Source organism: Pseudophryne corroboree, chromosome 8, assembly GCF_028390025.1.
Source record: "Pseudophryne corroboree isolate aPseCor3 chromosome 8, aPseCor3.hap2, whole genome shotgun sequence".
Taxonomy (NCBI): Eukaryota; Metazoa; Chordata; class Amphibia; order Anura; family Myobatrachidae; genus Pseudophryne; species Pseudophryne corroboree.
Window position 1 is genome coordinate 302,273,592 of NC_086451.1, and position 17,876 is coordinate 302,291,467.

General features: G+C 44.4%; 1 protein-coding gene across 2 annotated transcripts in view; it reads left to right on the top strand.

Annotated features, from left to right (window-relative positions):
* The window catches only part of FAM199X (family with sequence similarity 199, X-linked), an 86,614-nt gene extending 72,230 nt beyond the window's left edge, over positions 1-14,384 (top strand). For both annotated transcript variants that reach the window (XM_063937354.1, XM_063937353.1), the window contains exon 6: positions 13,664-14,384. In XM_063937354.1, the coding sequence (XP_063793424.1) occupies positions 13,664-13,834 (171 nt within the window). In that variant the 3' untranslated portion in view covers positions 13,835-14,384. The remainder of the gene's footprint in view (positions 1-13,663) is intronic.
* The last annotated feature ends 3,492 nt before the right edge of the window (positions 14,385-17,876 follow it).

Sequence of the window (17,876 nt, forward strand, 5' to 3'; positions counted from 1 at the left end):
TGTGTAGTGCTGCAGCAGCGTGGTCTGATTACCTGTCTGATAACATTGATTCCCTTGACAGGGACACTATATTGCTAACCATAGAGCATATTAAAGACGTAGTCTTATATATGAGAGATGCACAGAGGGACATTTGCCGGCTGGCATCCAGAATTAATGCGATGTCCATTTCTGCCAGGAGAGTATTATGGACTCGGCAGTGGACAAGTGATGCTGATTCTAAAAGGCACATGGAAATTTTGCCTTATAAGGGTGAGGAATTGTTTGGGGACGGTCTTTCGGACCTCGTATCCACAGCAACAGCTGGGAAGTCGACTTTTTTACCTCAGGTTCCCTCACAGCCTAAGAAAGCACCGTATTTTCTTTTTCATCCACTAGGGGTCACTGGAGTACTCTTGGGATATGGACGGCGTAGCAGAAACAAAGGCACTGAATATTTAAATTTAGAACTCTCCACCCCTCCATATCCCAGAGTACCTCAGTGTACGACCTCAGTGTTTTTTCTGTGCTCAAAGCACTAACATCGGCTTGTGGGATTCCCACACTTGGTGGAAGATTTTAATAATTTTTCATTTTTACTTTTTAATTTTTTTTTCAATAGCACATCCCTTCCCAGTTTCAAGAAAAACATGGGTCCGGGATAGTGCCGCTGCACGGACAGCGCATGGCGTGTCGGTCCTCACAAAGAGCACCCTCACAGCCACAGGTCTACTGGCCTGCAACAGCTGGACGGAACTTACATAAAGAAGCCCCGTCACAGCCATGAAACAGTGATCAGAGAGCTGGACGGAGCTTACAGAAAGAAGCCCCGTCACAGCCATGAAAAAGAATCAAGCAGCTGGTGAAGAACAAGCAGCTGGACGGAGCTTACACATAGAAGCCCCGTCGCAGCTATCACCAGAAGACGTTAGCCTCCTACATAAGGTATGCTGGGGAAAACGGGGCGGTCAGCGCAGGCGGCCGCCCCGCTGTGTGGGGTCCGTTAGATGCCGTTCACCAGCCGCCCCTTCCAGCGCTCCGGCGGCCGCTTCGTTCTCCAGACCTAGGCGCCAGGCGCGCCGTCAGCACTGTATAGCAAGTACAGCGCCCAGAGGGGAGACCCGCTGCAGCTTGGCTAGCAACAGCGGCCGGTAACGTCCTCCAATACTTTGCAGAGTACAGAGAGAGGGAGGGACGGAGACCCGCCGCACAGGCAACAGCAGTGCTCTCACAGACCCGGTAGTAACGCCGCGCTCCGGCCAGCCGATTTCTGCTGCTCGGGGCTATGGTCCTTCGCCTCTCTGTAATAAGCTTCTCAGCTCCCCGCTGACACAGCGCTATAGGGAGTACAGGGAAGGAGGAGGGAGTGGGGGACCTGGCAGAACTGCGTGGCTGCAGCTGCCAGAGGCTACAAGTGTAATTGAGCCTATATATATATATATATATATATATATATATCTATAAGAAGTTATTAATATTAAAGGCAGAGCTTATATTAAATATCACCTGCCTGTGTTGGTATTGTAGCCTGCATGTGATTATCAACTGGCTGTGATTATCAGTGTATACTGTGGGGCAGCAAGTATTGTAATTTCTCCTATGAGTTACAATGTAAGAATGGCATGGGGGCCATTTTTAATCATGTTTCCTGTTTATGCCATAATTCCAGAACATTCCTACACTACATCTCTTCGCCACCGGAGGCGCAGGGGTGTTAGTGGGAAATTTGGTTCAGGTTTCACATAGGGCCATGTAAACTGTATTTAGCCATATTAGCCATAAATATATTACGCACTTTAAGTAAACATTTTACTAATTAGTGCAAGTGTCTGTTTTTGGCTATTATGGGTCTGTCTGTATAAGGAGTAAGCCTCCAACACAGACTAAATATAAGGTTTACTATAATGTCAGAAACACAAATTCTGTTGGTTTGTACGTTTCCACTACGGAGCTGGGTCAGTCCCAGATCCTATGTTAAGCATAACTCCGCTCGACAGGAGCGGTAAGATCGGAAACACCCCCTAGGGGGGATAAAGCGCTCACACGCTTGTAAGGGCTCTACCCTCTCCTGAGATGGCCGCCCTTAAGGACTCGGAAGTCACTCCGCCAGCTCTAACAAAGGAGTCTCAGTATTTCCAAAGGTCCAATTTTCCCTTTGGGTACCAAGGTGTTAATTTAACTGGTCTTATAATTTAATCTGACAATTATATGTCAATTCTCACAACGAGTGAGAAGGGTACATTAGACCAGCAGTCAGATAGTACGGGATTTTGACAACCATACATTGCTAATAACCAGTAAGTCAGTGTCTCAATTTTTACAGAGACTAAGTAGATTTCAACATCGAATCTGTCGATTTTCTTAAACAACAGATTTTCAATGAGTTATTATTTACAATATCTGACTAACATTTAACCCTATTTACCCGTTTCCACATCTACATGGGACAATCCGTCATTGGTGAATTCGTCTGTGACAAACGTTATAAACATTTGGATTACTAGACGCTCTATGTATGCAAACAATGACGATCACTGTTAATAAAAAGCTGCAGAGTATCTCTGTAAAGCTTCTGCTGACACCTGTTACCTCAATTCTAGCTTTTCATCGTCGCTAGTTTCACCAAAACAAGGCCAGAAGTGGGTTGGTCCTAAATTTGATATTCAGGCCTCCGGTATCAAAACTAAAATACTTTGGCCCGAGGTTTAATCACTTTAGTCTTCAGTCTTTTCAAGGCTGTGGTACAAAAACAGTCACGACTGGTAACACCAGGGTGCTAAAAGTCAACAAGTGACTTAACGGCCTCTCAGGCCATCTTGAATTTCCAATTGTGAAAGCGCGCCTTTACACGTGACTTTTGCCGGGTTTCCAAACATCCACTTATGGATGTATCCGCTATTTACAGTTTAAAATACTGCCTCTGTCGGACGAAACTAGGCGTTTTGGCAGGTGGCCATTCAGTCTCTGCTGGTGTCAGCTGTTTTTTATTTCCAGACTTAGAAAACCAACAGAGTCAGGGTTATTTATTCCCCTCTGTTTGGCGTAACGAAACCAGAGGGCTCCGTCGCAGTCTCAATCAGCAAGTCACTTACTGCAGTTTGAAAATGGAATTTCTGCAGGTTAGTATTTGCATATTTGAAGCCACAAAATTGCATAATTGCGCTTGATCTTCAATACCCATTCCGGTTTGGTCACCGCATCACAGGTTCTAGCGTTTGCAAAACGCCACAACTATTAACCATTTCATCTACCGTTTGGCTTCTTGTTAACGCCTCGGGTATTTACAAAGTGATGTTGGTGATGATAGCTCATCTCAGAGCCCTGCCAGTGACAATCGTTCCATACTTACACGATTTGCTCATAAGAACTCTGTCTCAACAGAGGTTTTTCTTACTGGCGCTACTAACGTACATGGTGGCAGGTCAAGTTCAAAAAAAGCAATCGCATCTAATTCCGTCTGAACGACTTCAATTCCTAGGTATGATTATAAATACGGTAAATCAAATTTACCTACTACACCAGCAAGAACAAATATACCAGCTAGTACAATTAGTGCAAAAGCCACGCACACTAGCGGTACATTGGTGTATTCGCCTATTAGGAACAATAATGTGTTTTCAAAGCGCTTTAGTTCGCTGGGCTTCTCTCGCGTTTCCCACAGGGGGGCGAGGGTGTATATACTCTGGACGAGAGTCTCAGAGGTTGAGGAGTTGTAGTTAAAAGTCAGCGACAGGGGTTCTAAAACGGATCACGACAGATTGCTGTCTATAAATGTCCTGGAACTCCGTGTAATTTACAATGCACTACATGCTTCGCTTTCAGTCTGTCCAAGTACAGTCACACGACGCAACGGGAGTTGCATATACAGCAGGGAGGACCAAGAAGCCGCATGGCAATGCGGCAGGTAGCTTGAATCCTCAATTGCCCAGAACACCATTAGGTGATGTTGTCGACAGGGTTCATTCCGGAAGTGGATATCTGTTAGACAGATGATCTCACCCGTCGGGATTTATATCCTGAAAACTGGGCATTAACTCCAGAGGTGTTTCATATGTGAGTCCACAAAAGGGGTTATCCTCAGGTATACATGATGGCATCTCGCCACAATTACAAACGCTCAGTATGTGTACAGAACGACAGATCACAAGGGCAGTGGCGGTGGAGTTTCTCACTTTCGTGTGGTCATTCAGCATCATGTATCTGGCTCCACCAGTTTCCGCTGCTCTCTCCGTTGCTACAACGGATCATAAGACAGTTCGTCACAGTCATACTGGTAATATCTCATGGGTTTCGGAGAGCTTGCTTCTCGAATCTCCAAGGAATACTTGCACACGATCTTGGCCCGCTCATAATACGTCCAACCTGTTACAACAGGGACCGTTCTTTTACCCCTAATTACCTATGTACCTATTACCTATGTACCGCGGCTGCGGTTGACGGGGTGGGGGGTTCAGACCGCCCTCTTAAGAAAAGAAATAGGGCATTACGGTATCGGTTATACCAACCATGTTACGAGCTAGTAAGCCGCTTACGGCAGCTCATTATTACAAAATTTGGTGTGCCTATATAGGTGGTAAAGCTCGGAAGTTTCCGACATCATCTTTCAAGTTACCCGTATTCTGTTATTTTACAAACGGGGTCGGATGGAGAACTGCGTTTATCTGCACTGAGGGTGCAGGTATCTGTGTAGTCAACTTATTTTCAAAGACGTTTGACTCTATTGCGTCGGTACACACCTTTCTACAAGGTGTCATCAAAGGGCAGCCTCCATTTATCCCACCTACAGCGCCAGGCGACTTGAGGTTGGGTTCAGATTTCTTACAGTTTTCATATTTTGAACCCTTACAACAAATGGGGATTAAGTTTCTCACTTGGAAAACATTTTTCTTCTAGCCTTAGCTTCGGCAAGGGTTTTGTTTTCATATTTGGGTGCCTTGTATTCCAAGCCACCGTATTTGAGTTTTCTCATGACAAAGCAGAACTTCGGACCAATTCCGTTTTCTTATTCTTCACATCAATACACCAATAGTGGTTCCTGTGTTGACAGCACATTCTAGAATTCTGAATGTGGTACACGCATTACGCGTCTATATGTTCCGAACGTCTACAGTACGTAATACGGATACGTTGTTTGTTCTCTATGATGCTGCCAACTGGGGTTAGCCAGTTTCTCAGCAGACATTATCCAGTTGGATAACAATGACTACAAGTCAGGCTTACTTTAAGGCTAAGTTACAGTCGCCTACGTCAGTAATAGCTCATCCCACAGGTTCTGTGAGAATGTCAGGACCAGCTGGTCGTGGAGCGTCTACGACGCGGCTACATAGCCTTCAGTGCACACGTTTGTGCACGTTTACACGTTATGAAACGGTTGCGGCATCAGCATCTAGCTTTGGCCGCCTACTGTTACAAGGGCCAAACAGCTCTCCCACCCACGAGGGAAGCTTTGGTACGTCCCAAGAGTACTCCAGTGACCCCTAGTGGATGAAAAAGAAAATAGGATTTTGGTACTTACCAGGTAAATCCTTTTCTTTGAATCCATAGGGGGCACTGGACGCCCACCCAGAGCAGTTTTACCTGGGTTGTTTTAAGCTCAGAGGAGCTTATGGTAACACATTTTACCTGTTTTGTATTAAGCTCAGAGGAGCTTATGGTAACATATTTACACCGATTGGTTCAAATTATAAAGGTCTATCGGTTATGCTGTCAACTGTTTAGTTGACATTAAAGTTATGGGTCAACTTTGTTGTTGTCCGTTATGTTATAGGAATTCTCCATTGTCAACCTCTCTATAGTAGTTCGCTCAGTAAAAACACTGAGGTCGTACACTGAGGTACTCTGGGATATGGAGGGGTGGAGAGTTCTTAATTTAAATATTCAGTGCCTTTGTTTCTGCTACGCCGTCCATATCCCAAGAGTACTCCAGTGCCCCCTATGGATTCAAAGAAAAGGATTTACCTGGTAAGTACCAAAATCCTATTATCAAGTACAGTCCTTTCGGCCTCAGAAAGGCAAGCGGGTTAGAGGCGCGTCCTTTCTGCCCAGAGGCAGGGGTAGAGGGAAAAAGCTGCACCATACAGCCAGTTCCCAAGAACAAAAATCCTCCCCTGCTTCCACTAAGTCCACCGCATGACGCTGGGGCTCCACATGTGGAGCCAGGTGCGGTGGGGGCCCGTCTCCGGAACTTCAGCGACCAGTGGGTTCGCTCACAGGTGGATCTCTGGGTTCTACAAGTGGTATCTCAGGAATACAAGCTGGAATTCGAGACGTCTCCCCCTCGCCGTTACCTCAAATCAGCCTTGCCAGCTACTCCCCAGGACAGGGAGGTAGTACTGGCGGCAATTCACAAGCTGTACCTCCAGCAGGTGATAATCAAAGTTCCCCTCCTTCAACAGGGACGGGGTTACTATTCCACAATGTTTGTGGTACCGAAACCAGACGGTTCGGTGAGACCCATTCTAAATTTGAAATCCTTGAACACTTATATAAGGAAGTTCAAGTTCAAAATGGAATCGCTCAGGGCGGTTATTGCAAGCCTGGAAGAGGGGGATTACATGGTATCACTGGACATCAAGGATGCTTACCTACATGTCCCCATTTACCCACCTCACCAGGTGTACCTACGTTTTGTGGTACAGGACTGCCATTAACAATTCCAGACGTTGCCGTTTGGTCTGTCCACGGCACCGAGGGTATTTACCAAAGTAATGGCCGAAATGATGATACTCCTTCGAAAGAAGGGAGTTATAATTATCCCGTACTTGGACGATCTCCTTATAAAGGCGAGGTCCAGGGAGCAGTTGTTGGTCGGAGTAGCACTATCTCAGGAAGTACTACAACAGCACGGCTGGATTCTGAATATCCCGAAGTCGCAGCTGGTACCTACGACGCGTCTGCTGTTCCTGGGTATGATTCTGGACACAGAACAGAAGAAGGTGTTTCTCCCGGAGGAGAAGGCCAAGGAGTTGTCATCTCTGGTCAGAGACCTCCTAAAACCAAAATAGGTGTCGGTGCATCACTGCACGCGAGTCCTGGGAAAGATGGTAGCTTCTTACGAGGCAATTCCATTCGGCAGGTTCCATGCACGGATCTTTCAGTGGGATCTGTTAGACAAGTGGTCTGGATCGCATCTTCAGATGCATCGGCTGATCACCCTGTCCCCGAGGGCCAGGGTGTCTCTGCTGTGGTGGCTGCAGAGTGCTCATCTACTCGAGGGCCGCAGATTCGGCATACAGGACTGGGTCCTGGTGACCACGGATGCAAGCCTCCGAGGTTGGGGGGCAGTCACTCAGGGAAGAAACTTCAGGGCCATTTACAATGCCCTAAGTCGGGCAAAACCCCTGCTTCAAAACCAGCCGGTGCTGATTCAGTCAGACAACATCACGGCGGTCGCCCATGTAAACCGACAGGGCGGCACAAGAAGCAGGATGGCGATGGCAGAAGCCACAAGGATTCTCCGATGGGCGGAAAATCACGTGATAGCACTGTCAGCAGTGTTCATTCCGGGAGTGGACAACTGGGAAGCAGACTTCCTCAGCAGGCACGACCTCCACCCGGGAGAGTGGGGACTTCATCCAGAAGTCTTCCAGCTGATTGTAAATCGTTGGGAAAGGCCACAGGTGGACATGATGGCGTCCCGCCTCAACAAAAAGCTAAAAAGATATTGCGCCAGGTCAAGGGACCCTCAGGCGATAGCTGTGGACGCTCTAGTGACACCGTGGGTGTACCAGTCTGTTTATGTGTTCCCTCCTCTTCCTCTCATACCAAAGGTACTGAGGATAATAAGAAAGAGAGGAGTAAGAAATATACTCATCGTTCCGGATTGGCCAAGAAGGACTTGGTACCCGGAACTACAAGAAATGATCTCAGAGGACCCTTGGCCTCTGCCGCTCCGACAGGACCTGCTACAGCAGGGGCCCTGTCTGTTCCAAGACTTACCGCGGCTGCGTTTGACGGCATGGCGGTTGAACGCTGGATCCTGATGGAAAAGGGCATTCCGGTTGAAGTCATTCCTACGCTGATAAAAGCTAGGAAGGATGTGACAGCTAAACATTATCACCGCATATGGCGAAAATATGTTGCTTGGTGTGAGGCTATGAAGGCCCCAACAGAAGAATTTCAGCTGGGTCGATTTCTGCACTTCCTACAGTCAGGAGTGACTATGGGCCTAAAATTGGGATCCATTAAAGTCCAGATTTCGGCCCTGTCTATTTTCTTTCAAAAAGAATTGGCTTCACTGCCTGAAGTTCAGACGTTTGTTAAGGGAGTGCTGCATATTCAGCCCCCTTTCTCTGACGTCCTAAGTGGATGCTGGGACTCTGTAAGGACCATGGGGAATAGCGGCTCCGCAGGAGACTGGGCACAACTAAAGAAAGCTTTAGGACTACCTGGTGTGCACTGGCTCCTCCCTCTATGACCCTCCTCCAGACCCCAGTTGGAATTTTGTGCCCGGCTGAGCTGGATGCACACTAGGGGCTCTCCTGAGCTCCTAGAAAAAGAAAGTTTATTTTAGGTTTTTTATTTTCAGTGAGATCTGCTGGCAACAGACTCACTGCTACGAGGGACTAAGGGGAGAGAAGCGAACCTACCTGCTTGCAGCTAGCTTGGGCTTCTAAGGCTACTGGACACCATTAGCTCCAGAGGGATCGAACACAGGGCCCGACCTCGATCGTCCGTTCCCGGAGCCGCGCTGCCGTCCCCCTTACAGAGCCAGAAGCAAGAAGAGTCCTGGAAATCGGCGGCAGAAGACTTCGGTCTCTCAACCCTATCGTGGTGCCTGCGGCTACTAAAGACTTGGAGGCTTCCAAGTTGTTGGACGTAGTCAGGGCCCTGAGAATTTATGTTTCCAGGACAGCTAGTGTCAGGAAAACTGACTCGTTGTTTATCCTGTATGCACCCAACAAGCTGGGTGCTCCTGCTTCAAAGCAGACTATTGCTCGCTGGATCTGTAGTACGATTCAGCTTGCACATTCTGCGGCTGGACTGCCGCATCCTAAATCAGTGAAAGCCCATTCCACGAGGAAGGTGGGCTCTTCTTGGGCGGCTGCCCGAGGGGTCTCGGCTCTACAACTTTGCCGAGCAGCTACTTGGTCGGGGTCAAACACATTTGCTAAATTCTACAAGTTTGACACCCTGGCTGAGGAGGACCTAGAGTTTGCCCATTTGGTGCTGCAGAGTCATCCGCACTCTCCCGCCCGTTTGGGAGCTTTGGTATAATCCCCATGGTCCTGACGGAGTCCCAGCATCCACTTAGGACGTCAGAGAAAATAAGATTTTACTCACCGGTAAATCTATTTCTCGTAGTCCGTAGTGGATGCTGGGCGCCCATCCCAAGTGCGGATTGTCTGCAATACTTGTATATAGTTATTGTTTAACTAAAGGGTTATTGTTGAGCCATCTGTTGAGAGGCTCAGTTATTGTTCATACTGTTAACTGGGTATAGTATCACGAGTTATACGGTGTGATTGGTGTGGCTGGTATGAGTCTTACCCGGGATTCAAAATCCTTCCTTATTGTGTCAGCTCTTCCGGGCACAGTATCCTAACTGAGGTCTGCAGGAGGGTCATAGAGGGAGGAGCCAGTGCACACCAGGTAGTCCTAAAGCTTTCTTTAGTTGTGCCCAGTCTCCTGCGGAGCCGCTATTCCCCATGGTCCTTACGGAGTCCCAGCATCCACTACGGACTACGAGAAATAGATTTACCGGTGAGTAAAATCTTATTTTTGTGCCTCCAGTGGCACCTTGGGATCTCAACGATGTGTTGGATTTCCTAAAATCACATTGGTTTGAGCCACTTCAGACCGTGGAGTTAAAATATCTCACGTGGAAAGTGGTCATGCTTTTGGCCTTGGCTTCGGCTAGGCGTGTGTCCGAATTGGCGGCTTTGTCCTGTAAGAGCCCCTATCTGATTTTCCATATGGACAGGGTAGAATTGAGGACTCGTCCCCAATTTCTCCCTAAGGTGGTATCAGCGTTTCATTTGAACCAACCTATTGTGGTGCCTGCGGCTACTCGGGACTTGGAGGCTTCCAAGCTGCTGGATGTAGTCCGGGCCCTGAAAATCTATGTTTCCAGGACGGCTAGAGTCAGAAAAACTGACTCGCTGTTTATCCTGCATGCACCCAACAAGCTGAGTGCTCCTGCTTCTAAGCAGACTATTGCTCGCTGGATCTGTTGCACGATTCAACTTGCACATTCTGCGGCTGGACTGCCGCATCCTAAATCGGTAAAAGCCCATTCCACGAGGAAGGTGGGCTCTTCTTGGGCGGCTGCCCGAGGGGTCTCGGCTTTACAACTTTGCCGAGCTGCTACCTGGTCGGGATCAAACACGTTTACAAAATTCTACAAGTTTGATACCCTGGCTGAGGAGGACCTTGAGTTTGCTCATTCGGTGCTGCAGAGTCATCCGCACTCTCCCGCCCGTTTGGGAGCTTTGGTATAATCCCCATGGTCCTTACGGAGTACCCAGCATCCACTAGGACGTCAGAGAAAATAAGATTTTACTCACCGGTAAATCTATTTCTCGTAGTCCGTAGTGGATGCTGGGAGCCCGTCCCAAGTGCGGAATGCTGCAATACTTGTATATAGTTAATGCTTAACTTTAGGGTTTTTTGTTCTGAGCCATCAGTTTAATGAGGCTTAGTTGTTATTCATACTGTTAACTGGGTATAGTTATCACGAGTTGTACGGTGTGATTGGTGTGGCTGGTATGAGTCTTACCCTGGATTCCAAATCCTTTCCTTGTAATATCAGCTCTTCCGGGCACAGTTTCCCTAACTGAGGTCTGGAGGAGGGGCATAGAGGGAGGAGCCAGTGCACACCAGATGTAGTACCTAATCTTTTCTTTAAAGAAGTGCCCAGTCTCCTGCGGAGCCCGTCTATTCCCCATGGTCCTTACGGAGTACCCAGCATCCACTACGGACTGCGAGAAATAGATTTACCGGTGAGTAAAATCTTATTTTTGGGTGACCACGCCCCCTTTTCTGGAGCGCGCGCGCATAATTACATCCTTGACTTTTGCATACCCCCACTTCAAAATTTCCACTTCGACCACTGCCCAGTATCCAATATGGACTATGAGAAAAGGATTTACCGGTAGATAATTAAAATCCTATTTTTTTTTAATGTCTTAATTTCTCCAGTGGTCTGTTAATTTTATTTGTATTGTATTTCGTAAGCACTTAATTTGTAAACGTTCCAGCCATGTTAGGTCGTTTTTTAAGGATTGTCCATGATTCCGTAACGTAATATTCTTTACCGATGCATTGAATACCTTTTTCTTTTTAAAAAAAAAATATTTGTGGCAATGGAAATGTTCTTTTGGTTCCAGATGCCTGTTTTCAGCGATGCAAAGGCAGCCGTAGCATAACTTATACGACTTGTGATGTTGCTTATAGTAGAAATCTGTTGACCATTGACAGTTGAACCCAGGTATTTAAAGGCATCCACTTGTTCAGTGATGTTTTCACCTAGGTTTAGCTGCGCAGGCGTAGTTCCAGTAAAAATGTATTTGTTTATTTTCTGCAGTTTGTGCAGAGTTTTTATTTAGGATGTATTGGGAACCTTGCTTGTTTTCATCTAGGAAGACTAGATTATCGGTGTACATTAGATTTGTGAGGGTTGTATGTTTGCTAGTAACGGTGCTCATTTTATTTAGAAGCGTTTTTCTGAGAATCCAGTCCATAACTGTTGATGAAACGTGGGCATTACTATACAACCTTGCTTTATGCCAGCTGAGATTGTGAACAGTTGGTACATTTTGCTTGCATATTTAACTTTGTTTGATCCGTTGTTGTAGAGAGCTTAGGGACTTATTCATTTGTGGCGCACGCCACCTGCTGGCTATCAGAAATATTCAGTAGTTGTTCCACTAGACGCCCATTAGCCACGGCAGATACATTTTTTTTTCTCGCAACCCTCGGGTTGGGGGAGGAAGGAAAAATGTTAAGAAGTCCATATTTTGGGCACCCAAGCCTGGACTATGGATGCCTTTTAAGGCTTTTTAGATGGGTTTAGCCAGAGCTGACAGGAGCCTTAATTAGCAATGGGTGTCTGATCAGAGTAACAATTGAATAGCTCCAATAGATGGCCATTGCTAAAGACGCCCAGCAAGGGGCGCAAAAACAATAGATTTGTCCCATAAGAGTGTTACATGGTATGCTATCTGCCTTGAGAGCACACCAAACAGATGGCCCACACTGTCAAAAGCACATTTAAATTCAACAAACTAGAAAAATTATTTCTTTGATTGTAGGGAAGTAGGAATTATTATGGCATCTTTGCGGTGTACTGGCAGTTGCACATATGTCTGTAAGTTGGTTTACTATTGCCTCTCGTCCTGCTTTTAAAGCTGCAGGAATGTCAATGCCTGATGCTTTTTACATTCTTCAGATTTTTAATTGCTAGTCTAATTTCATCTACATTTGGGGGGTTATCCGTTATGTCACGGCAATATTGAAGGTTATTATTTTCCAGTAACTCATGGTCTAAGGCTGGGTACACACTTATAGATATATCTGGAGATCAACTAATCTGCAGATACATTTACATGTGCCCGAGCACTTACGTACAGCAGTCGGTGGTCAGTGTATGGGTGGTCAGTAGAAAGCATCCATGAATCATGCTTTCTACTGGCCTCTGGGCACAGGTAGAATTTGTTTTTTAATTTGCGCACGTTCTTCCACAAAGTCTAAAGTGGTGTTAGAGACCCATGATTTAATCTTTCTCTGTTTAATTGGGCATATCTGTTTGAGGGACTCATTTATTTCCATTTTTGTTAGTCCAGCTGTGATTTACATCATCATTAGTTGATAAGGGTATGAACCTGTTTTTGAGCAGAATTTGAACGTTTATCTGGGTACTGAGGTCTTTTAAGTTGCCCAGTCTAAAATTGGTGAGGGTTTCAAGGAGTTTAGTGCTTCTAGGTGGACTTTTAGCTTTGCTCGTACTAAATGATGATCTGATCCAGTTGATGCTCCATGCATTGCTCTCATGTTATGGAATGCACTCTAAAACCGTTGTTGGATGAGGACCTAATCCAGCATACGTTTGTCTCTTCCATTATTGGAGAAGAGAACCATGTTAAGAGATGGTTTTGTGAGTGTTGGAACTAGGTGTTACATGTTGCAAGATTGTTGTGATTGGCAAATGTAAGCGAAGACCATATATCATTTAAGTGACCGCATCCGTATAGGCCTGGTGTTCTTTCACAACCCAGTAGGTCAGGGATCGTTTGTGCTTTCAGATCGCCACATACTATGGTTATGTGATTTCCATATTGGTAACGTTCTAACATTTCTGGGAGATGGCAGATCAGTGTTTTACTTGTACAGCCTATAAGTCTCAGCATCCAATGATGGTAGAGTGGGTCTGTGTGACTTTCTAAAGCTGCACACCTTGAGCACCTTGACTTAGTAATGCAGTAAATGTGAACCTGTATAAATATGCTACACTCCGCTCTCAAAACCTCTGTTTTATACATTCAACTAAGTTCTATTTATAACAAGTTTACTTTAATGAGGGATACATCATGGAAACACCTAGTGGTAAAGTTGGTGGACGTGGTGATGGTGTTCATGGGAAACCACATGGCTAAGGATCACTAATAAAGACACGACGTTATGCATCATTATGTGATGTATTTTCTCTTTCTTGAATGTAATGTGTGTAATGTATTTCTCCATTCAGAAGCGGTCTAAGCAGAAAAAACTGCAGCAGAAAGCCCTGCGGAAGAGGCAGCTGAAGGAGCAGAGGCAGGCCCGGAAGGAGAGAATCAGTGGATTATTCCTAAACGAAGAAGTCCTCTCGTTAAAAGTGAACGAGGAGGAACATGAAGCAGAAGTGGATGTGCTCATGTGACGAGGGTGGAACTAGCAGTGTTCTTATTAAGTCTCAGTAAGGCTGGGTTATCTGAGTTATAAAGTCTCAGGACTTAGATCTCCCACCCCATGCAGTATCCCCTTTTCATACCACTTTGCAGGACGCATCACACATTTTACAGACAGAAGTGTGGACCCTGTGCAAATTCTTCTTGTAGTTCATCTGTTGCAGGACTGTCTCCTCTTGTTGTTAGGTGGCCACTTCAAAGCTAAGCTTTATTCAACTTTAATGCTACATTCTTTGTACGAGTATCGGGAGGATGATTTGGACCATATGCATTTGTCGTATGCAGACGGACATGGTTTCTTGGTTCTTAAAAAACCTAATGTACAGGTGGGGCTGTTCATGGTGATGTACTCTTTAGCCGGGTTTTATTGTTACATCCTGTGTCATTTGGAGCTGTTGCCCGCATATCTAGTATGGCTTACATTAAGAACTGTTTACCTGTCAGATAAACCATACACAGTTCTCCAGTTGTGAAAATGTGACAGGGAAGCAGTGTTTCCAATAAAAAACTTCAGAACTAAAATTGCCTATGACGGTCTCTTGGGGCAGTTCAGTTACCTGTGATGTGCGGCAGCTGCACGCATCACGGATAATTACGGCTATGTAATGTCGTTCCTTTTACTGGACACTCTAATAGGGTGCAAGGTAAAAGGAGAGATGTGGTGCCGTTAGCACCGCAAACTTCACTCTTAATTGAACTGTCCCTTCTGAATGCAATTTTTTTTACCTCTGCAACAGATCACTACCCTTAAGTTTCAATAACTGTATTAGAGTAGATTATGGACCCTTTCTTTTCCTGTCTAGATTCTACCTCCAAACTATCTATCACAAAGCTTGCTTTCATCATGCTACTACCATATTCATGAATTTTCACCCGCTATTTCAAATAACACTTTTACATGGAAAGGTTAGCTTTTTAAAATAGTTAGCTGTTCTACCTATCTGTAGTGTAAACTTTAATAATGTCAGATCACTAATACAAAGGCCTTGATGACAGGTTTTTCTTCCTATGGCCGGTATTCAATTACCCGCGATCATTGATAGTTGGTAGTTGCATCGCTGGGGGCTACGCTATGAGCCCCGATAAGCCAAAGCAAGCTGCGGCTTATTGGGAATTTTCACCTGCTTTCAACGCCCCCAGTTTTGGACAAAAACAGGGCTGTTTCTACCGAAAACACCCTTATGTATTTGGGAGGATTTTTTTTGTTTTTTGTTTTTTTGTTGGGTGACCTAATTGGATAGCCTGGAAAAAATAAATAAAAATAAGTAATATAAAAATAATAATATATATATATATATATATATATATGTATATATATATATATATGTATATGTATATGTAACGTAGAGATCAGCAGCACTCCATTCCGTAATTTATCTCAAAGATGATGCCGGTGCCTTCCCAGTAACAACCATAAGTAGGAAGCCCATAAATAAATAAAGTAGTCGGCGGCACTCACGGCTCCCGGTTCAGGGAATAAAAGAAGACACAGCTGCTGTGTCTTCTTTCATTCCCTGAACCGGGAGCCGTGAGTGCCGCCGACTACTTTATTTATTCATATATGTATATATCTATATATATCTATATATATATATCTATCTAACAGAGTTGTTTGCTTCCAATGTTTGTTTCTTCTAAGGTAATTGAATACCTCTTTGAGTTGTCCTGTATTACGATAATAAGGTTTAGCAGTGTTGGTACCTGATTTCTTTAAGCAATGAATACGTTAACTGAATAGCTGAACCTAGATAACTGTCACCAGTAAATAAAACACATTAGAAGACAAAAACCTAGCTATAGTTCTCAATGAAACTGCATTAAACATCAGAGATGCTTAGGCTACATCTCCCAGCATCTCTGCCCATCCACCTGACAATAAGTATCGAACTGTCTGCGATGATGATGCACACAAACACCACCTTAATCACCTCTTCCCTTGGTCTTACACCAAACAACCTGTTTTTCTGTAAGCAGCAGGCAGTTGTCCACCTGTTATTTACTAATTAGTTTTACTGTATAAAGTGCAAGCCGTCCTCCGCAGTGCTGAGGATTACATGTTTGGCACAGACTTAAGAAGAACGCTGTCATTATTTTTGTGGCTTGCTAATCTCGAACGGTGTTGAACTGTCACAACCTGTTTGCTTGTACCTGTATATGTGTATATAGCAATATTTCTGCATTCAGTGTTTGTAGAACTGACTTGTGTTTGGAGAGGTCTATGGCAGTGTTACAGTATCTCCCCAGATCATTTATAGTGTTTCATGGGAAATATAGGGACTTTTGCATTGAGTACTATTTTATTTTTGTATGCATCAATGTCCGGGTTCATAAAATATTATGTCGTCAACTTCTTTAAATATGGAAATTTATTTAAAGGGAAGTTTGTTAGAGCGCCGATATCGGGTGACATAGACTGTGTATGTCCTAGATATCGTCGGATAAAATCACTGTTGGTCTGTTGGCATTTTATCTGCCTGTGTATGCCCAGAATAAACTTAATTTGACCCACAAATTGTCAATAATACCCCGTTTATCGAGTCACTAGTGAATGGATATGAATTCCTCATGATGATCTTTTCAGTGGCCAGCACACAAAATGGCTGCCTACTTCGTGCGAAGACAGCAGGTACACTAATTAATGCTGGCCAAACCCCTTTCTGTAATTGTCATGAACTGCCTCCTCCACCCCCTCCCTCTCTTTTTTTTCTTTTCTTTTTTTTCCTTCTTTTTCCTTACTAAAAGCTGCATGTGGTTATGCTGCTTTATATGGCATTTTGTTTTATAGCAAACTAACAGTTTTGTAACTTGCAGTTCCAGTCCTAGGACACTATACAGGTGTGTGAAATAAAAATGGCTGCCTGCAAGAATTTCCACTAAGCATATTGTAAACATCTGAGTTACTGTAACAAAATTCCTAATATAATAAAGTGAAAAATTTCATTGAGGAAAATGTTATGTTTATATATGTACAGTACAGAGCATTTGCATGTGGTATATCCTGAACTGGGAATTTAATGCAGAAAAATACATTTTATTTTTTGCTTCAGGTCATTAAGATGTTTTTGTAACGGGAATTCGTTATTTAAAGTTAAAGATGCAGTATTCATTGTATGTATGAATCTATACATTTTGAATGTTTTGACATGCTACTCTTTGGAAGCACTTTACATCCTTTTTAGTTATTTCACAAAAGCATTAGTCCTGTTAATTCAGTCCAAAGTGGGCCTTTCTGTAAAGCATTGGATTCGATAGAATTATTTTCATTAAATACATCTTTTTTTACACTTCATTCCCATGAGTTGCTGATACCCGCAGTGATCTTTCTTATGGATATCTGGTTTTTATGCCTATAAAGTGTCGGTAAATGAAAAACATTAAGTTATATAACGGACTATCTTTATGTTTGTGGAAGGTCAGGTGGACTTAAACATGGACCTGGCTGCTACACACAGCGGGCAGAGCCAGTGCACAGCAATTTGCTGAGATGTAGTGCCACTGATGCTAGGCCTGGCTAGTACTGAAGATTGGCGAAATTGTAGGGTACGTTCTCATCAATATTATTGGTTCAGCCTATAAAATAAATGCATCCAGAGTGTAGGTGACAGGTCCTCTTCTTATGTTCTATTAGTATAAAGACTTTTAATACTATATTTTATTTGTAACTGACTGATTAATAATGATTTGTTACTGTTCACAACATGAGCAACTCTTTGGACGCATGCCCCTTTTCATGATAATTTGCCTAAGGTGACCCTTTCCAGAAGCATTGTAATGTGATAAATTCTTTATAAAGTCTAATCATTACCACTAAATCTGGTGATAAGGGGTTTCCATTCAGAACTGTTGCGTTGTACTGTACATACTGTCACTACTGCAAATATTGAGCTTCTTGCTTGTAAAAAGCATCTCTATAGATGGTTTCATGGATAAGTGCTTTTACCCCACTGTAACCTGTCCATGGGCAACTGTACATGGCAATAATTGACCCCTTGTAATCGGGGCATGAGGATCTGG